The sequence below is a fragment of the Engystomops pustulosus genome, chromosome 8, assembly GCF_040894005.1.
Source record: "Engystomops pustulosus chromosome 8, aEngPut4.maternal, whole genome shotgun sequence".
Classification (NCBI taxonomy): domain Eukaryota; kingdom Metazoa; phylum Chordata; class Amphibia; order Anura; family Leptodactylidae; genus Engystomops; species Engystomops pustulosus.
Genome location: NC_092418.1, coordinates 4,308,674 through 4,334,318, shown reverse-complemented (window position 1 = coordinate 4,334,318; position 25,645 = coordinate 4,308,674). Strand labels below are relative to the sequence as shown.

Sequence of the window (25,645 nt, the reverse complement as noted above, 5' to 3'; positions counted from 1 at the left end):
TAGGTGAGTAATACTAAACGTAGTAATTTGCCTGGTCAGAGTTACATTAGTATGGGGTCGAAGGCATTTTTAGACCTGGTATACAGAGCCGAGAAAGTGCCGGCTGACACTTTGTATAGGAAAAAAGGAATGCTACCCAACTCCAGTTGGCAATTTCCGGCAGCAAGAAGAAAAGTCTCTAGGTAAGTATGGTCTCCGGGTACATAGGGATCGGATCAATGTCCAAACGATGCCGAGGTGCGGCTAACACGTTCCAATTCAGTAGGAGATAGGGTCTCGGAGTGAGAGGATGTCAACCATCAATGTCCAGGTAATCTTGAGGGTATGGTGATAGATGTTGAATTCTCATTGCATAATCCCGGTGGATCGGATAAAGATGTAAGAGAAAGCCAATGAGCAGTTTATAAATACTGTAACTTAAAAAAGGAGAGAAAAAGAGTGTTATAGACAATATACAGAGGAATCTATAGATTGTGATACTTAGTGTCAAAAGACTGGTGCGTGAAACTAGTGTGCTTGCTGTTTACAGGGGTTAACCTGTGGGTGGGGAAAATAGGGGGAAGGGGTTTTAAGGGGTGACATGTGTGGGGAATACACAAGAAGTGTGGTGATTGTAGTGGTGTATGGGGTCCAATGCACAGATTCACTTATAATAAGGGGCCCAAAATCTTGTATGTGTAAGGGGTCCAGCGCAATGGGTAACTGTAAGGGACCCTAATATGTGAACTATGGTGAAAAGAGGGAGGAAAATGGTGGGAAAGGGGGCTATGTGGATAATTTTTATATAGATGGTGAAGTGGGAGACTAAGATGTAGATGTTATTATTTTTTGTAGAAACCTGTAAAATTGAGTTCCTCATTGAGGCCCTTAGGGGAAACGCAGTCCAGTGTATAAATCCACCTGGATTCTTTTTGTAACAATCTTGGAGTGATGCTGCCACCCCTTATACTCTGAGCAATCTTTTCTAGGCCCACTACCCGCAGATCTTTTGGGTTTCCTCCATGTTGTTGTGAAAAGTGTCACGCAACTGAGGAAAGCATCTTACCTTTCTGGAAATCTGATGTGGCATTGTTGATGTTCGATACATGTTGCTGGAAGCGTCTTCTCAATTCTTGTGAGGTTTGTCCTATATACACTTTTGGACAGGGACATAACAGGGCATAAATCACAGCTTTTGACTTGCAATTAATATATTGTTTGATCTTATATTTACCTTGGCCCACTGGATCCTCGAAATGTTCCGTACTGATGATTTGCGGACATACTGTGCAGGCTCCGCATGGAAAAGACCCTTGTAGGCGTATTCCCCTTCCAAGGGGAAAGGTAGGACGTTGGAAATGACTGTTGGTGAGTAAGTCCCTTAAATTTCTGGCCCTTCTAGCGGTGAGTTGAGGTTTACTATTGATGTGAGGGAGGAGTCGTGCATCACTTCTTAGTATGTCCCAATTTCGCTCCAGAATCTTTTGTATATCTTGCCATTGATTGTTGAAGGTGGTTACAATTCTTGGTTTGTCTTGTTTCCACGCACCTGACAGTTAGATATTGCAACCGCATTTATTCTTGGAATCATGTTTCTAATTTATAAGACACTTAGCTGTCTTACCTCGAGGATACCAGCACTAGTCACTTTAAGTCATGGCTGCACCTTTACATCCTGAATTGCATCGTAGCATTATGACAATTGTCACTTGGTACAATATAATTATACCAATGCTTTCAGCATGAACCGTGCAGCATGACCTCTGGTGAATGGCATAGCACTTTAAGATATTTGAACCTTTTAGCACATATCACTTTATTATATGAGCACTTGTCCTAAAATCTTGTTTTATTTAATATGCACAGTTTTAATATGTATGTCACAAGCTTCATGAAATTTTGACTTTGTATTGTATTGAACATTTGTATAGCACCTGAGATATGCTAAATTTTATAAACCTTTTTTGTGATACCTTAAACGACAACCTCCTCCCATTCTCTTATGCGGTCACAATATTTTGTCGATTCAATTCATCATTTTATGGCCTTTTGATGGCACCATATATATTTCAGTTCACAGCACGGTCCTTTGTCTACTATTGGCACTACGGGATTTCCACCCATCATGCCATCTACCTATACCATCATGTCCTTGCGCTGGGTATAATACCCAATTATATGAGTGTTTCGGTCGATGTCGTTCTTACGTGCACGACTTTAGCATTGCTAACTATATTAAATATGCATGATTTACGCGCAATATGCATTGATTTTACATCCAAGCAATCATAAACTCTTTCCCTTTTTTTCTTTTGTCATCTATATGGTACCCTTGGCAAATCCAACCATGTAAATCGCCTGTGAAATATTTAATATCTCTTGCTTGCTACTCACAGCATGATAATATCGTACTTTGTTATTGCGCTGAACCAATCCTCTTTAATATTGCGCCGAACCAATTTAACTCTTTTTTCTACATCTTTTGTTATGAGCAGCATATTGTTTAGTCTATATAAATAATTATCTTGTTTATTTATTTATTTATTTCGACACAATGGAATGATTACTCCATGATATGATATCTAACTCCGCCTTTTAGGTGGAGTATTGATTATGCAATACCTGCCTACCTCTGGCACCATATGATTTTTGTAGTCACATACTGCAGGGCTGTATCATATTATTGTAGGGACTTGTACTATTTATAGGACCCACACTGTACTCATTTTGCACTATACTGAAATATTGCGCCGATATAACCTACCATTCTAAATTTTTGTCTTGTGCTCTACTTACCGTACTTCCCAGGTGCCTCGAAGCGCCATTGGTCAGTGGCGCGCATGCGCCGTTCCATCTCTGGTCCGGTGAGACGCAAGTTGCGTTCCACAGACCAGGTGAATCATGCTGGATGACGTACTTCCGGCAGACGAGAAATAATGCATTGCGCATGCGCCATAATTCGGACCGGAACCAAACACTAAGCAGCAACGGGTATAAAGGGCAGTCCTCCCCCAGCAGTCATCCACTCCTGATGAAGCCTACTTGATAGGCGATACGCGTCGGGTTTCTCCTCTCCAGACACAGGTTGGGACTGAAAATTTGTTGTATATCTGTTCATGATGTATTCAGATTGTGCCTTATGTAATTGGTGGCAAGTTTGATTCTGGCCACATAGACCTCCTAGAGACCAAGCGGCTGGTACTACTTCATTCTAGACCGTAGTTCACATGGTCATTTGCATTCTACTTTATATATTCTGCTGTGGTCTCCATAATAACGCACATATCTGCTGCTCTACTATTGCTACATTCACTTACATGCCCCATACCTCTGCCTGTTCTTGTTATTCATGTATGTCCAAGTTGGGACTTTTTTAATGGTGTTTTAAATTATATGTTTGTCTATACATTGAAGAATAAAAATGAAATTTGTCTGATTTTGTATATATGCATTTGTCTTTAGGTTTAGGATACGAGATAAGATTTGGGTTAGGGTACAGTTAAGAAATTTAGGATAAAGATTGCGGTAAGTTTTAGGCACTGGTTTAGGTTAAGGATTAGGGTTAGTTTTAGGCATATGTTTAGGATAAGGGATAAGTATTGGAGGGAGTTTAGTATTAAGTGCAGGATAAGAGTAAAACATAACAATAGTTTGGATATGTTTGGGGACAATGTTAAGGACTAGGATTGAGGTTAGTTTGGGGGTTAGATACCTAAAAACCTTATTATTTTAGGTTATAGGATTAGGGAAGATTGAAGGATAATTAGCATTAACTCATGGAGGTGTCTACAGAAACAGTCAGGACAACTCACAGGGGACCAGGTACCAGAGACCAATGGATTTAGAGAAGTATTTGGATAACTTCAACGTTGAAGTTCTCCGTCTATTGATAAATCAAGTTAAGCTCCAGAAAACCAGACAGGTGCAAAAAGATTTGGAACTAAGGAAGGTTTCGTAGGATGACTCTAAGGATCGGTCCACCTACCCCTCCCTAAGTCCTCAGCCATGGCCAGTGGTATCAGGTACCAGTTTCCCGAACTCCCAGGGATCCGGCTTTTCTCAGCCCTAAGAGATAAGTCTGGCTGTGATACTTGGAATGAGATCAATTCAAAGAGGTAACATCTGGACCTCAGGATGTTCAGTCAGTTCTAGTCAGGGGTTGGTGTGAGGATAAGTTTTAGGATTATTGTGAGAAGTTCAGATACATAACAATCAGATCTCCAGAGACCGTCCCTGAATCCCGATGGTTTGTTCTTGTAGGGAAGAAAAATCTGATTGTGATGATCGATGACCTGGAGAACACGAGCGACGAGGAGATGAGCCGCATCCTCCACACACAGCCAAAGATTTCCGCCTACGCCAACGACCTGCTCCTCATCTCATATCAAGACAAAGCTGATAACATGGGGAGAAGCGCACAATCCAAGATCTTACATCACTTCCTCAGGAGCTCAGGTACAAGACACAACTGCAGGAATCGTCCACATTGTTACCGTTATAGAGCGTATAATACAGTATAATATCACTTGTCATAATTTAAAAAGGCCACATGATATATTTATATATATTTATACAGCATTGAGACCCCTTCATTTATGTACAATACCTTCACCCCCTCACCATTATAAATTCTGAACTAGCAGGGTCCGACTGGCCCCCCGATGTGCCAGGGAAAGCATAGGTGAGCCCAGAGTCTCTTAGCTCCACCCCCTGGACGGTACTGGTTGCGCCGCTGACACGGCCCCCAACATCCGGGTCGGAATTTCAACTCAATCTGTGTCCAGAGAGGAGGTAGATAGACCTCTGCACAATCTGGTTGTGCATCTCTATTAACTCTCTGCAGCTGAGGCTGGCACAAAGTGATGATGTCATCATTGGGCCGGCATCACAGCAGCAGAGCAGCATGAGAAGAGAAGAGCTGCTGGGGAATGTGGACAGGTGAGTATGTGGTGTCCTCTTTTCCTCATTTCACTTGAATTAAAAAAAAAAACAAACAAGTGGGGTGAGCACAATATGGGGGTATGATAGACGGCCACGATTTAGGAACATTAGCAAAAAGGGGCAAGTATTCTGTATAATAAGGAAACTGTTTGCTTTACAGGTTACAGCGCAGGATATCCACCAGTAAATCCGGCATATGAAGATGTGAGTATTACAGGATCATAATCACTTGTATGTTCTATCATATTCACCCAAAGGGCCCAAAATACAGAACATTATAGCTTAATAATTACTTTTCTTTAGTTTCCAACACTAAGTTCGCAACTGTACTCAACATTGACCTGGTGTAACGTGTCCATCTATGACTACACCCAGTATAGACCTGGTATAATGTGTCCATCTATGACTACACCCAGTATAGACCTGGTGTAATGTGTCCATCTATGACTACACCCAGTATAGACCTGGTATAATGTGTCCATCTATGACTACACCCAGTATAGACCTGGTGTAATGTGTCCATCTATGGCTACACCCAGTATAGACCTGGTGTAACGTGTCCATCTATGACTACACCCAGTATAGACCTGCTGTAATGTGTCCATCTATGGCTACACCCAGTATAGACCTGGTGTAATGTGTCCATCTATGACTACACCCAGTATAGACCTGGTGTAATGTGTCCATCTATGACTACACCCAGTATAGACCTGCTGTAATGTGTCCATCTATGACTACACCCAGTATAGACCTGCTTTAATGTGTCCATCTATGACTACACCCAGTATAGACCTGCTTTAATGTGTCCATCTATGACTACACCCAGAATAGACCTGCTTTAATGTGTCCATCTATGACTACACCCAGAATAGACCTGCTGTAATGTGTCCATCTATGACTACACCCAGTATAGACCTGGTGTAATGTGTCCATCTATGACTACACCCAGTATAGACCTGGTGTAATGTGTCCATCTATGACTACACCCAGTATAGACCTGGTGTAATGTGTCCATCTATGACTACACCCAGTATAGACCTGGTGTAATGTGTCCATCTATGACTACACCCAGTATAGACCTGGTGTAATGTGTCCATCTATGACTACACCCAGTATAGACCTGGTGTAATGTGTCCATCTAAGGCTACACCCAGTATAGACCTGGTGTAATGTGTCCATCTATGGCTACACCCAGTATAGACCTGCTGTAATGTGTCCATCTATGACTACACCCAGTATAGACCTGGTGTAATGTGTCCATCTATGACTACACCCAGTATAGACCTGGTGTAATGTGTCCATCTATGGCTACACCCAGTATAGACCTGGTGTAATGTGTCCATCTATGACTACACCCAGTATAGACCTGGTGTAATGTGTCCATCTATGACTACACCCAGTATAGACCTGGTGTAATGTGTCCATCTATGACTACACCCAGTATAGACCTGGTGTAATGTGTCCATCTATGACTACACCGAATATAGACCTGGTGTAATGTGTCCATCTATGACTACACCCAATATAGACCTGGTGTAATGTGTCCATCTATCACTACACCAAGTATAGACCTGGTATAACGTGTCCATTTATGGCTACAACCAGTATAGACCTGTTGTAATGTGTCCATCTATGGCTACACCCAGTATAGACCTGGTGTAATGTGTCCATCTATGGCTACACCCAGTATACACCTGGTGTAATGTGTCCATCTATGGCTACACCCAGTATAGACCTTGTGTAATGTGTCCATCTATGACTACACCCAGTATAGACCTGGTATAATGTGTCCATCTATGACTACACCCAGTATAGACCTGGTGTAATGTGTCCATCTATGACTACACCAAGTATAGACCTGGTGTAATGTGTCCATCTATGACTACACCCAGTATAGACCTGGTGTAATGTGTCCATCTATGACTACACCCAGTATAGACCTGGTGTAATGTGTCCATCTATGACTACACCCAGTATAGACCTGGTGTAATGTGTCCATCTATGACTACACCCAGTATAGACCTGGTGTAATGTGTCCATCTATGACTACACCCAGTATAGACCTGGTGTAATGTGTCCATCTATGACTACACCCAGTATAGACCTGGTGTAATGTGTCCATCTATGACTACACCCAGTATAGACCTGGTGTAATGTGTCCATCTATGACTACACCCAGTATAGACCTGGTATAATGTGTCCATCTATGACTACACCCAGTATAGACCTGGTGTAATGTGTCCATCTATGACTACACCCAGTATAGACCTGGTGTAATGTGTCCATCTATGACTACACCCAGTATAGACCTAGTGTAATGTGTCCATCTATGACTACACCCAGTATAGACCTGGTGTAATGTGTCCATATATGGCTACACCCAGTATAGACCTGGTGTAATGTGTCCATCTATGGCTACACCCAGTATAGACCTGGTGTAATGTGTCCATCTATGGCTACACCCAGTATACACCTGGTGTAATGTGTCCATCTATGGCTACACCCAGTATAGACCTGCTGTAATGTGTCCATCTATGGCTACACCCAGTATAGACCTGCTGTAATGTGTCCATCTATGACTACACCCAGTATAGACCTGGTGTAATGTGTCCATCTATGACTACACCCAGTATAGACCTGCTGTAATGTGTCCATCTATGACTACACCCAGTATAGACCTGCTGTAATGTGTCCATCTATGGCTACACCCAGTATAGACCTGCTGTAATGTGTCCATCTATGACTACACCCAGTATAGACCTGGTGTAATGTGTCCATCTATGACTACACCCAGTATAGACCTGCTGTAATGTGTCCATCTATGACTACACCCAGTATAGACCTGCTGTAATGTGTACATCTATGGCTACACCCAGTATACACCTGGTGTAATGTGTCCATCTATGGCTACACCCAGTATAGACCTGGTGTAATGTGTCCATCTATGACTACACCCAGTATAGACCTGCTGTAATGTGTCCATCTATGACTACACCCAGTATAGACCTGGTGTAATGTGTCCATCTATGGCTACACCCAGTATAGACCTGGTGTAATGTGTCCATCTATGGCTACACCCAGTAAAGACCTTGTGTAATGTGTCCATCTATGGCTACACCCAGTATAGACCTTGTGTAATGTGTCCATCTATGACTACACCCAGTATACACCTGGTGTAATGTGTCCATCTATGACTACACCCAGTATAGACCTGGTGCAATGTGTCCATCTATGACTACACCCAGTATAGACCTGGTGTAATGTGTCCATCTATGACTACACCTAGTATAGACCTGGTGTAATGTGTCCATCTATGACTACACCCAGTATAGACCTGGTGTAATGTGTCCATCTATGACTACACCCAGTATAGACCTGGTGTAATGTGTCCATCTATGACTACACCCAGTATAGACCTAGTGTAATGTGTCCATCTATGACTACACCCAGTATAGACCTGGTGTAATGTGTCCATATATGGCTACACCCAGTATAGACCTGGTGTAATGTGTCCATCTATGGCTACACCCAGTATAGACCTGGTGTAATGTGTCCATCTATGACTACACCCAGTATACACCTGGTGTAATGTGTACATCTATGGCTACACCCAGTATACACCTGGTGTAATGTGTCCATCTATGGCTACACCCAGTATACACCTGGTGTAATGTGTCCATCTATGGCTACACCCAGTATAGACCTGCTGTAATGTGTCCATCTATGGCTACACCCAGTATAGACCTGCTGTAATGTGTCCATCTATGACTACACCCAGTATAGACCTGCTGTAATGTGTCCATCTATGACTACACCCAGTATAGACCTGGTGTAATGTGTCCATCTATGGCTACACCCAGTATAGACCTGGTGTAATGTGTCCATCTATGGCTACACCCAGTAAAGACCTTGTGTAATGTGTCCATCTATGGCTACACCCAGTATAGACCTTGTGTAATGTGTCCATCTATGACTACACCCAGTATAGACCTGGTGCAATGTGTCCATCTATGACTACACCCAGTATAGACCTGGTGTAATGTGTCCATCTATGACTACACCTAGTATAGACCTGGTGTAATGTGTCCATCTATGACTACACCCAGTATAGACCTGGTGTAATGTGTCCATCTATGACTACACCCAGTATAGACCTGGTGTAATGTGTCCATCTATGACTACACCCAGTATAGACCTGGTGTAATGTGTCCATCTATGACTACACCCAGTATAGACCTGGTATAATGTATCCATCTATGACTACACCCAGTATACACCTGGTGTAATGTGTCCATCTATGGCTACACCCAGTATACACCTGGTGTAATGTGTACATCTACGACTACACCCAGTATAGACCTGGTATAATGTATCCATCTATGACTACACCCAGTATAGACCTGGTGTAATGTGTCCATCTATGACTATTTTTTCCATTTAGGTTTAATTCAATGTAATTTTGGTTTTTACCTTTATTTTACAGAGAGGAGCCATCGGCCATCCATCTGTAGAGAGGCGGAGTCCTCCACCTTACAGGGATCCTCCTGCACTCCTGGCCTCCGTCATGGGACCAGTAAGTTCCACAATGTCTTCGTAGCTGAAAAAGAATTAAAGCCCCTCCTTTATTTATGTCATAGAAATGCCCCCAATTGTGTTAGTTACAATTCCCCTATAACTACCAGGCAGCACCCCCCCCCCACACACCATACCATACTCATAATATAGGGAATAAATGTGTGGTCACGGGGTCTGTCCACTGGGAGCCCCAGCAATTTGCAGAATGGGACCTTAGAGCCCTTTAACCTCCCCTTAAAAACTAGAAGTTTCATGTTTCGCTGCCGCATAAGACCACTAGACCACAGGTTAAACTGTGGCTCAAACCACTAGATATGTATCCCCTAAACTGTGGAAATATGTGGAATGTATTGGAAGATCCCCTCCAAGAGTAAAACAAGTGTCAACCCCTTTAACGTTATGAGATTTCTCTTAACACATCCATTGGCTTGTCTCTAGTCCAGACCACCTCCATCGAGAGCCACCATCGGCATCTTCTCCAGATCTGAGGAGGGTGACTACGCCTGGTTGAGAAGACTCCTGACATCGGAGGATTTTGGGAGCCGGAATGTTCTATGCCATAAGATTTCTGATTATGATAAGGAGGCGATCAGAGAGACGGCCTATAAGAGCAAGTTTGGGATCCTATATCACAGTGTGAGGAACGGGAAGATCCGACTCACCGACGCTGGTTCCATGTATCACGAGGAGCTGGAGAAACTGTCATTCAAACTTGGTGAGAGGCCGGATGTGATCTGTCACATGAGCTTCATGGGTTCCCTTTAGGAAAGGGTAACATTATGGGGCAGATTTACTTACCCGGTCCGTTCGCGATCCAGCGGCGCGTTCTCTGCGTTGGATTCGGGTCCGGCCGGGATTCATCAAGGCAGTTCCTCCGCCGTACACCAGGTGGCGCTGCTGTGCTGAAAAGCATCTGAACGCGCTGGAGTTTACCGACCCGGACCAAGTGAAGGTAAGTGTGTCCCAAGTGACACATTTCTTTTTTAAATGCGGCGGTTTTTCCGAATCCGTCGGGTTTTCGCTCGGCCACGCCCCCCGATTTCCATCGCGTGCATGCCAGCGCCGATGCGCCACAATCCAATCCAATCACGTGCTCCAAAATCCCGGGGCAATACAGGGAAAATCGGCGCAAATCGGAAATATTCGGGTAACACGTTGGGAAAACGCGAATCGGGCCCTTAGTAAATGACCCCCTATATGTCTTCTTTGTTCCCATCCTTCTCCTCTTTATACTTCACACATGTTTCCATCTTGTTTCCTTTTCTTCTTCTGTTTGTCCTTCATGAAAAACCATGAAATGGGACAGGAATGTCCATCCATCCATCCATCCATCCATGAAGTATTATGTCAGGATAACAACGATAGTGATGAGATATAAGAAGCTGATACATGGCAGGAGACACCTGGAGTATCAGATCCACTACTACATGGCAGAAGGCAGGAACAGACAGCTCAATGCACTACATAGTGACAAAACTGCAGCCCTGACACCAGTCAGCTGGGTAATATTGGCAACCTACACAAAATATTAGGGGCTATTTACTAAGGGCTCGAATCGCATTTTTTCGTCGGGTTGCCTGAAAATTACAGTTTTGGGCCGAATTGCCCAAGGTATTTGGCGCACGCGATCGGATTGTGGCGCATTGGCGCTGGCATGCACGTGATGGAAATGGGGGGGGGCATGGTCGTCGAAAAACCCTACGGATTCAGAAAAAACGCTGTATTTTGCACTTACCTGCACCCAGGATAGCTTGGTGAACTCCAGTGACTTCAGCGCAGCAGCGACACCTGGTGGACATCGGGCGCACTACCTTAGTGAATCGCGGGAAGACCCGAATCAGCGTCGGAGAACCCGCCGCAGGATCACGAATGGACCGGGTAAGTAAATGTGCTCCATAGACTCTTCTACAATGTGAAATGCAGAGAAGAATAGAAGCTACTAGTATAGACGTGTACGGAACATCAAGCAGATAGTACTGGGTCTGGCCCACAGGAACATGATAATATCAACAAAGAATCCATTATTACACATATAACATGAAGATCCCAATGATTTGTACGTGTAGGTTTCATAATTCTGATCATAAACTGGATACAAATATTTGTATAATAGATGAGAATTGGCTCTTTTGCTTCTTCTTGTAAATATTACGGACACGTTTTTAATATACTAAATACTAATGTAAAAATTACTAAGGGTCCGAAACGCGCATTTTCGTCGGGTTTCCCGAATTGTATCCGATTTGCGCCGAACTGCCCCGGGATTTTGGCGCACGCGATTGGATTGTGGCGCATCGGCTCCGGCTTTCACACGACAGAAATCGGGGGGCGTGTCCATCGGAAAACCCGACAGATTCGGAAAAACCGCGGTATTTAAAAAACTATTTGTGTCGCAAGCATAGCACTCACATACACCGGGACGGAGGAGGTGAATTCTGGCGGACTTCAGCGCAGCAGCGACACCTGGTGGACATCGGGAGCACGACCTTAGTGAATCCCGGCAGAACCCGAATCAGCATCGGAGAACACGCCGCTGGATCACGACTGGACCGGGTAAGTAAATCTGCCCCACTGTGTTTGTTGTTTTTCATGATGATAATGGACGTATAATCCGACTTTTTCATTGTCTTCTCTTTCCTTCATTCTTCCTTTCTTTTTCCATATATCTCCATATGTTTATCTGTATTTCCTCTTCATATTTCTCTCTTCCTGTGTCCTTACCACTTTCTTGAACATTCTTCTTCATATGTACCTTCATGTGGATTTAGTGTCTCTTTCATCTTCTCCTTCCTCCAGTCTTCTCTTCTTCTATCTATCTCTATACTTCTCTCTTCATCTCCTCTTCATCTTTCTCTCTCCCTGCATTCTTATTACTCTCTAGAAATGTCTTGTCCTCCTCCTCTTCTCCTTCCTTCAGTCATCTCCTCTTCCATCTACCTCTACACTTCTCTCTGCATCTTCTTTTCTTTCACTTCCAATGTTCTCACCGCTTCATGTCTTGTCCTCTTCTTTTTCCTTCAATCTTCTTCTGTTCTCACATCTGTCTTTAGACTTTTATCCACATCTTCATCTTTACCTCTTCCAATGTTCTCACTACCTCATGTCTTGTCCTCTTCCTCTTCTCCGTCCTTGCGTCGTCTCTTCTTCCATCTACCTCTACACTTCTCTCCTCATCTTCTCTTCTTTATCTCTTCCAATGTTCTCACTACCTCATGTCTTGTCCTCTTCCTCTTCTCCGTTATTGAGTCGTCTCTTCTTCCATCTACCTCTACACTTCTCTCCACATCTTCATCTTTCTCTCTTCCAATGTTCTCACTACCTCATGTCTTGTCCTCTTCCTCTTCTCCGTCCTTGAGTCGTCTCTTCTTCCATCTACCTCTACACTTCTCTCCACATCTTCATCTTTCTCTCTTCCAATGTTCTCACTACCTCATGTCTTGTCCTCTTCCTCTTCTCCGTCCTTGAGTCGTCTCTTCTTCCATCTACCTCTACACTTCTCTCCTCATCTTCTCTTCTTTATCTCTTCCAATGTTCTCACTACTTCATGTCTTGTCCTCTTCCTCTTCTCCGTCTGTGAGTCGTCTCTTCTTCCATCTACCTCTACACTTCTCTCCTCATCTTCTCTTCTTTATCTCTTCCAATGTTCTCACTACCTCATGTCTTGTCCTCTTCCTCTTCTCCGTCTGTGAGTCGTCTCTTCTTCCATCTACCTCTACACTTCTCTCCACATCTTCTCTTATTTATCTCTTCCAATGTTCTCACTACCTCATGTCTTGTCCTCTTCCTCTTCTCCGTCTGTGAGTCGTCTCTTCTTCCATCTACCTCTACACTTCTCTCCACATCTTCTCTTATTTATCTCTTCCAATGTTTTCACTTCTTCATGTCTTGTCCTCCTCCTCTTCTCCGTCTGTGAGTCGTCTCTTCTTCCATCTACCTCTACACTTCTCTCCACATCTTCTCTTCTTTATCTCTTCCAATGTTCTCACTACCTCATGTCTTGTCCTCTTCCTCTTCTCCGTTATTGAGTCGTCTCTTCTTCCATCTACCTCTACACTTCTCTCCTCATCTTCTCTTCTTTATCTCTTCCAATGTTCTCACTACCTCATGTCTTGTCCTCCTCCTCTTCTCCGTCTGTGAGTCGTCTCTTCTTCCATCTACCTCTACAGTTCTCTCCACATCTTCTCTTCTTTATCTCTTCCAATGTTCTCACTACCTCATGTCTTGTCCTCTTCCTCTTCTCCGTTATTGAGTCGTCTCTTCTTCCATCTACCTCTACACTTCTCTCCTCATCTTCTCTTCTTTATCTCTTCCAATGTTCTCACTAGCTCATGTCTTGTCCTCCTCCTCTTCTCCGTCTGTGAGTCGTCTCTTCTTCCATCTACCTCTACACTTCTCTCCACATCTTCATCTTTCTCTCTTCCAATGTTCTCACTACTTCATGTCTTGTCCTCTTCCTCTTCTCCGTCTGTGAGTCGTCTCTTCTTCCATCTACCTCTACACTTCTCTCCACATCTTCATCTTTCTCTCTTCCAATGTTCTCACTACCTCATGTCTTGTCCTCCTCCTCTTCTCCGTCTGTGAGTCGTCTCTTCTTCCATCTACCTCTACACTTCTCTCCACATCTTCTCTTCTTTATCTCTTCCAATGTTCTCACTACCTCATGTCTTGTCCTCTTCCTCTTCTCCGTTATTGAGTCGTCTCTTCTTCCATCTACCTCTACACTTCTCTCCTCATCTTCTCTTCTTTATCTCTTCCAATGTTCTCACTAGCTCATGTCTTGTCCTCCTCCTCTTCTCCGTCTGTGAGTCGTCTCTTCTTCCATCTACCTCTACACTTCTCTCCTCATCTTCTCTTCTTTATCTCTTCCAATGTTCTCACTACCTCATGTCTTGTCCTCCTCCTCTTCTCCGTCTGTGAGTCGTCTCTTCTTCCATCTACCTCTACAGTTCTCTCCACATCTTCTCTTCTTTATCTCTTCCAATGTTCTCACTACCTCATGTCTTGTCCTCTTCCTCTTCTCCGTTATTGAGTCGTCTCTTCTTCCATCTACCTCTACACTTCTCTCCACATCTTCTCTTCTTTATCTCTTCCAATGTTCTCACTACTTCATGTCTTGTCCTCTTCCTCTTCTCCGTCTGTGAGTCGTCTCTTCTTCCATCTACCTCTACAGTTCTCTCCTCATCTTCTCTTCTTTATCTCTTCCAATGTTCTCACTACCTCATGTCTTGTCCTCCTCCTCTTCTCCGTCCTTGAGTCGTCTCTTCTTCCATCTACCTCTACACTTCTCTCCTCATCTTCTCTTCTTTATCTCTTCCAATGTTCTCACTACTTCATGTCTTGTCCTCTTCCTCTTCTCCGTTATTGAGTCGTCTCTTCTTCCATCTACCTCTACACTTCTCTCCTCATCTTCATCTTTCTCTCTTCCAATGTTCTCACTACCTCATGTCTTGTCCTCTTCCTCTTCTCCGTTATTGAGTCGTCTCTTCTTCCATCTACCTCTACACTTCTCTCCACATCTTCTCTTCTTTATCTCTTCCAATGTTCTCACTACTTTATGTCTTGTCCTCTTCCTCTTCTCCGTCTGTGAGTCGTCTCTTCTTCCATCTACCTCTACAGTTCTCTCCTCATCTTCTCTTCTTTATCTCTTCCAATGTTCTCACTACCTCATGTCTTGTCCTCTTCCTCTTCTCCGTCCTTGAGTCGTCTCTTCTTCCATCTACCTCTACACTTCTCTCCTCATCTTCTCTTCTTTATCTCTTCCAATGTTCTCACTACATCATGTCTTGTCCTCTTCCTCTTCTCCGTTATTGAGTCGTCTCTTCTTCCATCTACCTCTACACTTCTCTCCTCATCTTCTCTTCTTTATCTCTTCCAATGTTCTCACTACCTCATGTCTTGTCCTCTTCCTCTTCTCCGTCCTTGAGTCGTCTCTTCTTCCATCTACCTCTACACTTCTCTCCTCATCTTCTCTTCTTTATCTCTTCCAATGTTCTCACTACTTCATGTCTTGTCCTCTTCCTCTTCTCCGTTATTGAGTCGTCTCTTCTTCCATCTACCTCTACACTTCTCTCCTCATCTTCATCTTTCTCTCTTCCAATGTTCTCACTACCTCATGTCTTGTCCTCTTCCTCTTCTCCGTTATTGAGTCGTCTCTTCTTCCATCTACCTCTACACTTCTCTCCACATCTTCTCTTCTTTATCTCTTCCAATGTTCTCACTACTTTATGTCTTGTCCTCTTCCTCTTCTCCGTCTGTGAGTCGTCTCTTCTTCCATCTACCTCTACAGTTCTCTCCTCATCTTCTCTTCTTTATCTCTTCCAATGTTCTCACTACCTCATGTCTTGTCCTCCTCCTCTTCTCCGTCCTTGAGTCGTCTCTTCTTCCATCTACCTCTACACTTCTCTCCTCATCTTCTCTTCTTTATCTCTTCCAATGTTCTCACTACTTCATGTCTTGTCCTCTTCCTCTTCTCCGTTATTGAGTCGTCTCTTCTTCCATCTACCTCTACACTTCTCTCCTCATCTTCATCTTTCTCTCTTCCAATGTTCTCACTACCTCATGTCTTGTCCTCTTCCTCTTCTCCGTTATTGAGTCGTCTCTTCTTCCATCTACCTCTACACTTCTCTCCACATCTTCTCTTCTTTATCTCTTCCAATGTTCTCACTACTTCATGTCTTGTCCTCTTCCTCTTCTCCGTCTGTGAGTCGTCTCTTCTTCCATCTACCTCTACAGTTCTCTCCTCATCTTCTCTTCTTTATCTCTTCCAATGTTCTCACTACCTCATGTCTTGTCCTCCTCCTCTTCTCCGTCCTTGAGTCGTCTCTTCTTCCATCTACCTCTACAGTTCTCTCCACATCTTCTCTTCTTTATCTCTTCCAATGTTCTCACTACCTCATGTCTTGTCCTCTTCATCTGTTCCTCTTCTCGTTTACCTGTTGACGTGATGGATCTTCTTTCTGTGACTGGTCCAGGGAAGAAGAGGCTGATGGTGGTGATTGATGACCTCGATGACAGTCGAGACAAGTTGAAGCAGAAGCTCATGGAGAAGCAGCCCAGCCTCTCTAAACTGGTGGTCGAGATCTTTCTCTTTACAGCAACAGAGAAGAAGGAGGTGGAGCAGCAAAACCAGGGCAAAGATGGAAGCAAAATGAGAAAATCAACAAGAGAAAAATTAAATGGTATAAAGAAAATTCTGACCTGAAATTCATCACAGACTTTATTTATAGTTTCTCTGATCCCTAAAAACCCAATAACTCCAAATAATAAATGTGGATCTGGGGAAATCTCTGGAGATTATATTTATCTAAGGCCAAACTTCTTCTAAGACATGGAGGTGACAACACTTCCAAACCTGGTGACGAGGAGGACATTTACCAGAATGTGTTTAGATTTAGTCTTTATTGACCGTGCCTCAATTTCTCTTAAAACTTATATATCACCACCTCTTATATAATTGGGACAGGAACCTGGTACCATTGGTCGTGGTCAAGGACTTTGGGGAGGTAGGTGGTCAGCTCTGAAAAGCTCAGGTTGATGATTGCCTCTCCATAGTGGGCTCCTCCTACTCCTCCATAGAGCGAGCCATTGACTGCGGTACCGAGCACCTGTCCATCTATCCGGGTTTCATGGCCTCTCTCCTGGCCTCTAATTTTCCCATCTAGTGGTTTGTTTGGGATGAATCTTAAAGGTTACAGATCTGCCAAAATCTGCGATAAAATGACAAGAAATTCTACCAAATCTATATGTTCATCTCCAATGCCTCACCCAACAAACACAGCTGAGGGGTTGTTACAGTGATGAGGGATCGTAGTGAAAGATATTATAAGCAGGAAAATTACAGAGAAGAAAAATTATAATAACCCTTCTTAAAAACGATGAATTTTATTCCATATAGTTAGAAACGCATGGTCACGTCTTGCATGTTGTCCAAAATCAGATCCACGCGTTTCGGACTCTTAGCATTCAGTCCTTATTGATGATGTGAGTGGTGTTACCTGCCATGGAGTGACTGACCAGGTGCAGGAACACACAGATCATTAGCACATGCGCAAACATCGCAGCAATGCAACACGAGATTGGGTATACAAAGACATAATATAGACACAAATATTGTGTATAAAGATATATAACACCATCGGTCTACTGGAGTACAGGCAAATTAATTCATATTCTTATGTACGTAATATTAGGCGCAAAAACAACAAATTGTAGGATAAAACCTCCCACAAGGAATGTCAGTATTAATACATTACATCTGTTTTGCTGTTTAAGACTTTGGGAATTCTAGTTTCCAAAGTTAATTTCCAAGACATTTCTCGAGTTTGCGTTTTATGTGTTCGGTCTCCTTCCCTTGCCGTGGTTGTAACCCTTTCAGTACCCCTGACTTCTAATGAGGAAAAATCTCCATCATGTGTTTGGATAGACTTTGTATGGTTTTTTTTATGTTTTCTCTGAGGGATCCATCTGTTATTTGTTCGGCTATTGGCGATTGGTGCTGCCAATATACTGTATATTGCACAAATTACAACAGGCCAGATATACAATGTATCTTGTGTTACAATTAATAAACGTCTTGATGTTCCTTGTTTTGTTATCCTGTTTCGAGGAGAAATTCTTACACCTTGGCATAAAACGGCAGACATTACATCTGTTTCGTCAAAAGATGAAAAAGAAGAGGCGGCACTCACCCAGCTAGGAAAATCTTCTTTTATTCAACACCAAAGCATGGGGCAGGGAGGTGCTACACGCTGTGCAGTCGGCAACGGGCCGTTTCGCGCTCTCTTGCGCTTCGTCTGGCCGTACGGGGGGCGTGAGCGGATGTGGGTGTTTATACCCCTCCGCTGACGTCACCCGTCAAGGAGCGTAATGTGATGTGGGAATTCCCGGGGGTGTGTGCATCCGAAGTGGATGTCACGTGGTCCGGCCATGTCATGTGACCGAAATCGGATAAACAAACACTCCGGACCTACGCGGCTACTAAAATCACGGATACAAAGGTAAATGGGTACATAGTGTTATAAACTCAAATTAACAAAACATATAAAAACACTCCATATGAACAATGTGATATTCAATAAAGAGATGAGTATTATCATTGCATATTATTATCAGCTAAATCCTGGATCATAGAAATACTGCCATATCATTCTTGTCATTCAGGCCAATTGGGCCTTCTGCTTCTGTCCTTAAAATCCATCGCGCCTCACATCTCAACAATTCTCTGTGTCTGTCTCCCCCATTACTATTGATCGGGACCTGTTCAATGCCTGCGAAGGAAAGCACATCTGGATTACCTGCATGGGTCGATCTAACATGTTGTATGAGTCGTGAGGATCCCTTCCCTGTATGTATAGAGCGATAATGTTCTCTGAACCCAACATAGAGGGGTCGGATGGTTTTGCCTATATAGAAACGTCTACAAGGACAAAAAATGACGTAAACTGTATAGTCTGTTTTGCAACTAATGAATTGTTTTACTGACATTATGGTACTCCCAATCCTGAGGATGTTGGTAATAAGATGGAATTTACAAAAATTACAATTATGGCATTGGAAATTACCCTTCGGAGTTTCCCTATCTAGCCAAGTAGTCGTATTTTCCCCGAATCTACTTTTAACCAGCAAATTTTTTATAGTTGGGTTTCGTCTGAAAGCCACAATAGGTGCATTTCTGGTTACTCTCTCTAGGTCGGGGTCCCTCTCTAGAATCCTCCAATTCCTACGTATTACCCTCTTAATGTTTTCCTCATTGGGTCCGAAGTCAAAAGTAAAAGTGAATCTGTCTTTTTTATTATTCTCTCCCTGCTTCTTTCGTTCCCTATACAGGAGCTGTCTCCTATCAAGTCGTAGGGCTTTCTCATATGCTGATCCAATAATTTCATCTGGGTACCCTCTAGCTCTGAGTCTATCCCTCAATTCGAGAGCTTGTGCTTGGAAGGAGTCCTCAGTATCATTAATGCGTCTCAGTCGGACAAATTGTCCGTATGGTACGGCTTTTTTAACATGATCGGGGTGTGCACTATCAAAATGCAATAACGCGTTAGTGGCTGTGGGCTTACGGTAGCCACTGACTTGAATACGGTCAACAACAATGTCCACCTGGACGTCCAAAAATTCAAGGTGTTTATTGCCGAAGTTGCTCGTGAATTTCATGTTCATCTTGTCACCCTCATTCAAAAATTCAACGAAATCATGGAACTCAGACTCAGATCCGGACCAGGCCATGAACACATCGTCGATGTACCTAAGATATGTATGTATATACTTTATATATGGATTGATGGTGTTTAGAATAAATCTACTTTCGAAAACTGCCAAAAATATATTTGCAAAGGTACATGCGACTGGTGTGCCCATGGCCGTCCCCGTGATCTGGTTAAACCATTGATTATTAAATAAAAAAGAGTTATGGGTCAAGATGAACATGAGAGCTTCACGAACAAAACCGACCAATGATGCACTTTTACCCGCTTTTTGTAAAACCAAACAAATTGCTTCGACTCCCTCTAAGTGTGGAATGCGCGTATAAAGACTTTCGACGTCTATAGACGTGAGCTTGAGGTCTTCCCGCCAAGGGATATTTTCTATAGCCCTCAAGAAAGAATTGGTATCCTTCAAATAGGAAGGTATGTCTGTGAGGATAGGTCTTAATAACCAATCTAAAAATTGTGAGAGAGATTCAGTCACCGAGCCGATCCCGGCCACTATAGGGCGGCCCGGGGGTCGGCTCGGTGACTTATGAATCTTGGGGAGGAAATACCATGAGGGTTTTTTTGGAAATTTTGGAAGGAGTTTTTCAGCTGTCTTAGTTGTCAATATGTTATTTTCTACAGCTTTTCTCAAGATGGTACGTAGCTGTGAAATGTATTTTATAGTTGGATCCCCTTTTAAACGTGTATATGTAATGGGGTCGTTCAGTTGCCTCTCAGCCTCCGCTATATAGTATTCTTTTTGCATGATCACAATATTGCCCCCCTTGTCGGCCGGCTTAATAACCACCGATTTCTCCTTCTTGAGTTTTTGTAGGGCTTTCCATTCTTCACTCGTTAAATTAGGATTTTGGTTGGGATAAATTAAAGCCTTGACATCTCTACAAACTTGTTCATAAAATATATCGATAGCTGAGCCGGCCGGCAAGGGGGGACAAAAGGTGGATCGATTACCGCCTCTAAAATCAGTTATGACTATATCGTTAGAGGCTGATGCATCAAGTTCAACGCCATCATTGTCTCTCAGTAGTAGTTCTAAAACATCTACACAAGTAAGGTCAGTCATGTCAGGAGGGGTGTCGATCTGAAAACCCAAAGGGCCTATACATGGTATCTCACCTTCCAATCTATTGTTTCCTCTAGAGATAGAAGTATTATCAAACATTTTTCTTAATGCTATATTTCTGATAGATTTATATAAATCAACTTGAAACTGTACAAAATCAAAGTCTCTAGGGAAACAAAAATTAAGTCCTTTGGATAAGGCCGATAAACAAGCATTGTCCAGAGTTACTAAGGACAGGTTGATTACATTGGATCCTAGTGGTTCTTGTGAAGCTGGAGATATTGAGGTTATCGCCAGGAAACTTTCTTTCTTTTCTGGCTCGATCTCCATCTTCCTTTTCCTTTTCCGGCCCCTTCCCCTTCGGACTCTACGTCTCGGTTTGTTCCCCCTAAAGGGATATTTCCTGCTGCTGAGATGGGTTCATCTCTATTAATGGTCATCGTGGAGCCGCGGTCCTCCGAGCTGCTAGAATCTGATTCAGTTGTCCAGAAATCAGTTGTTCGATGTTTATTTACTTTATTACGTTTAAATGGTCTCTTGGTTCGCCAAGTGAACACACGACCGGACTCAAAGTCATTTTTATCTCGCATAAACTTATCGCGTTTCTTCTCTTTGATTTCTGCTTGTAAAGGAATTAATCTTTTTTCCAATTTTTTATGGAACATCTCATTCTGCTTATCAGTCAAGCGGGTTCTCAGTTCTGTCTTGGCTCTACACAACTCTAGGGTGACGTATTCATATTCTTCCTCATTTTTGCTTAATACAAGCCTCATTAATTCCAGTGAGCAGGTCAATTGGATGGCATTCCATTTGGCGACAAAAGCTAAATCATCTTGATATTGAGATGCTTCTTTATACGGGCGTAAGCCTCTAGGGGCCCGCTCATGTTCACTATATGTTTTTAGTGATTTGATGGTCCAAAATAGGCGTACTTCTTTTTCAGCCAATTGTGAAATTTTTTGTTCCAACATTCGAGTGCTAAGCACTTGCAACTCATCTTTGCGATCACATTGTTCAAAAAACGTGTTTGCATCCTCCCTGCCGATATTGAATGCGGTGTCACTAGAACCCAGTCCCTGAGTCGTGTCCATTTCCATTTCTTCGAACACTCGGCAAGCGGTCTAATGGTGTGCTCTGACGTGAGTATGACAGTCCATAAAATAGCAACAACAAGATCCAACGGTTGATGTAATTTCCGTATGGAAAGAATCGTCGGCACTACCAAACTCGCATAGGAAGTTCTTGGACAGCCTCATATAATGGCGTTCAGGTAGGGGGTAAAAATCCTAGTGCACGGGTGGTGCTCAGCCAGGAGAGTAAATACATATGCGTCAAAAGATGAAAAAGAAGAGGCGGCACTCACCCAGCTAGGAAAATCTTCTTTTATTCAACACCAAAGCATGGGGCAGGGAGGTGCTACACGCTGTGCAGTCGGCAACGGGCCGTTTCGCGCTCTCTTGCGCTTCGTCTGGCCGTACGGGGGGCGTGAGCGGATGTGGGTGTTTATACCCCTCCGCTGACGTCACCCGTCAAGGAGCGTAATGTGATGTGGGAATTCCCGGGGGTGTGTGCATCCGAAGTGGATGTCACGTGGTCCGGCCATGTCATGTGACCGAAATCGGATAAACAAACACTCCGGACCTACGCGGCTACTAAAATCACGGATACAAAGGTAAATGGGTACATAGTGTTATAAACTCAAATTAACAAAACATATAAAAACACTCCATATGAACAATGTGATATTCAATAAAGAGATGAGTATTATCATTGCATATTATTATCAGCTAAATAGACTCAGAGCTAGAGGGTACCCAGATGAAATTATTGGATCAGCATATGAGAAAGCCCTACGACTTGATAGGAGACAGCTCCTGTATAGGGAACGAAAGAAGCAGGGAGAGAATAATAAAAAAGACAGATTCACTTTTACTTTTGACTTCGGACCCAATGAGGAAAACATTAAGAGGGTAATACGTAGGAATTGGAGGATTCTAGAGAGGGACCCCGACCTAGAGAGAGTAACCAGAAATGCACCTATTGTGGCTTTCAGACGAAACCCAACTATAAAAAATTTGCTGGTTAAAAGTAGATTCGGGGAAAATACGACTACTTGGCTAGATAGGGAAACTCCGAAGGGTAATTTCCAATGCCATAATTGTAATTTTTGTAAATTCCATCTTATTACCAACATCCTCAGGATTGGGAGTACCATAATGTCAGTAAAACAATTCATTAGTTGCAAAACAGACTATACAGTTTACGTCATTTTTTGTCCTTGTAGACGTTTCTATATAGGCAAAACCATCCGACCCCTCTATGTTAGGTTCAGAGAACATTATCGCTCTATACATACAGGGAAGGGATCCTCACGACTCATACAACATGTTAGATCGACCCATGCAGGTAATCCAGATGTGCTTTCCTTCGCAGGCATTGAACAGGTCCCGATCAATAGTAATGGGGGAGACAGACACAGAGAATTGTTGAGATGTGAGGCGCGATGGATTTTAAGGACAGAAGCAGAAGGCCCAATTGGCCTGAATGACAAGAATGATATGGCAGTATTTCTATGATCCAGGATTTAGCTGATAATAATATGCAATGATAATACTCATCTCTTTATTGAATATCACATTGTTCATATGGAGTGTTTTTATATGTTTTGTTAATTTGAGTTTATAACACTATGTACCCATTTACCTTTGTATCCGTGATTTTAGTAGCCGCGTAGGTCCGGAGTGTTTGTTTATCCGATTTCGGTCACATGACATGGCCGGACCACGTGACATCCACTTCGGATGCACACACCCCCGGGAATTCCCACATCACATTACGCTCCTTGACGGGTGACGTCAGCGGAGGGGTATAAACACCCACATCCGCTCACGCCCCCCGTACGGCCAGACGAAGCGCAAGAGAGCGCGAAACGGCCCGTTGCCGACTGCACAGCGTGTAGCACCTCCCTGCCCCATGCTTTGGTGTTGAATAAAAGAAGATTTTCCTAGCTGGGTGAGTGCCGCCTCTTCTTTTTCATCTTTTGACGCATATGTATTTACTCTCCTGGCTGAGCACCACCCGTGCACTAGGATTTTTACCCCCTACCTGAACGCCATTATATGAGGCTGTCCAAGAACTTCCTATGCGAGTTTGGTAGTGCCGACGATTCTTTCCATACGGAAATTACATCAACCGTTGGATCTTGTTGTTGCTATTTTATGGACTGTCATACTCACGTCAGAGCACACCATTAGACCGCTTGCCGAGTGTTCGAAGAAATGGAAATGGACACGACTCAGGGACTGGGTTCTAGTGACACCGCATTCAATATCGGCAGGGAGGATGCAAACACGTTTTTTGAACAATGTGATCGCAAAGATGAGTTGCAAGTGCTTAGCACTCGAATGTTGGAACAAAAAATTTCACAATTGGCTGAAAAAGAAGTACGCCTATTTTGGACCATCAAATCACTAAAAACATATAGTGAACATGAGCGGGCCCCTAGAGGCTTACGCCCGTATAAAGAAGCATCTCAATATCAAGATGATTTAGCTTTTGTCGCCAAATGGAATGCCATCCAATTGACCTGCTCACTGGAATTAATGAGGCTTGTATTAAGCAAAAATGAGGAAGAATATGAATACGTCACCCTAGAGTTGTGTAGAGCCAAGACAGAACTGAGAACCCGCTTGACTGATAAGCAGAATGAGATGTTCCATAAAAAATTGGAAAAAAGATTAATTCCTTTACAAGCAGAAATCAAAGAGAAGAAACGCGATAAGTTTATGCGAGATAAAAATGACTTTGAGTCCGGTCGTGTGTTCACTTGGCGAACCAAGAGACCATTTAAACGTAATAAAGTAAATAAACATCGAACAACTGATTTCTGGACAACTGAATCAGATTCTAGCAGCTCGGAGGACCGCGGCTCCACGATGACCATTAATAGAGATGAACCCATCTCAGCAGCAGGAAATATCCCTTTAGGGGGAACAAACCGAGACGTAGAGTCCGAAGGGGAAGGGGCCGGAAAAGGAAAAGGAAGATGGAGATCGAGCCAGAAAAGAAAGAAAGTTTCCTGGCGATAACCTCAATATCTCCAGCTTCACAAGAACCACTAGGATCCAATGTAATCAACCTGTCCTTAGTAACTCTGGACAATGCTTGTTTATCGGCCTTATCCAAAGGACTTAATTTTTGTTTCCCTAGAGACTTTGATTTTGTACAGTTTCAAGTTGATTTATATAAATCTATCAGAAATATAGCATTAAGAAAAATGTTTGATAATACTTCTATCTCTAGAGGAAACAATAGATTGGAAGGTGAGATACCATGTATAGGCCCTTTGGGTTTTCAGATCGACACCCCTCCTGACATGACTGACCTTACTTGTGTAGATGTTTTAGAACTACTACTGAGAGACAATGATGGCGTTGAACTTGATGCATCAGCCTCTAACGATATAGTCATAACTGATTTTAGAGGCGGTAATCGATCCACCTTTTGTCCCCCCTTGCCGGCCGGCTCAGCTATCGATATATTTTATGAACAAGTTTGTAGAGATGTCAAGGCTTTAATTTATCCCAACCAAAATCCTAATTTAACGAGTGAAGAATGGAAAGCCCTACAAAAACTCAAGAAGGAGAAATCGGTGGTTATTAAGCCGGCCGACAAGGGGGGCAATATTGTGATCATGCAAAAAGAATACTATATAGCGGAGGCTGAGAGGCAACTGAACGACCCCATTACATATACACGTTTAAAAGGGGATCCAACTATAAAATACATTTCACAGCTACGTACCATCTTGAGAAAAGCTGTAGAAAATAACATATTGACAACTAAGACAGCTGAAAAACTCCTTCCAAAATTTCCA

The 25,645-nt window shown here is 43.1% G+C and overlaps 1 protein-coding gene across 3 annotated transcripts in view; it reads left to right on the top strand.

Moving 5' to 3' along the window:
* The window catches only part of LOC140076257 (uncharacterized), a 53,698-nt gene extending 35,640 nt beyond the window's left edge, over window positions 1–18,058 (top strand). For all 3 annotated transcript variants that reach the window (XM_072122796.1, XM_072122795.1, XM_072122797.1), the window contains exons 8-12: window positions 4,240–4,434; window positions 5,081–5,124; window positions 9,404–9,493; window positions 9,934–10,210; window positions 16,467–18,058. In XM_072122796.1, the coding sequence (XP_071978897.1) occupies window positions 4,240–4,434; window positions 5,081–5,124; window positions 9,404–9,493; window positions 9,934–10,210; window positions 16,467–16,696 (836 nt within the window). In that variant the 3' untranslated portion in view covers window positions 16,697–18,058. The remainder of the gene's footprint in view (window positions 1–4,239; window positions 4,435–5,080; window positions 5,125–9,403; window positions 9,494–9,933; window positions 10,211–16,466) is intronic.
* The last annotated feature ends 7,587 nt before the right edge of the window (window positions 18,059–25,645 follow it).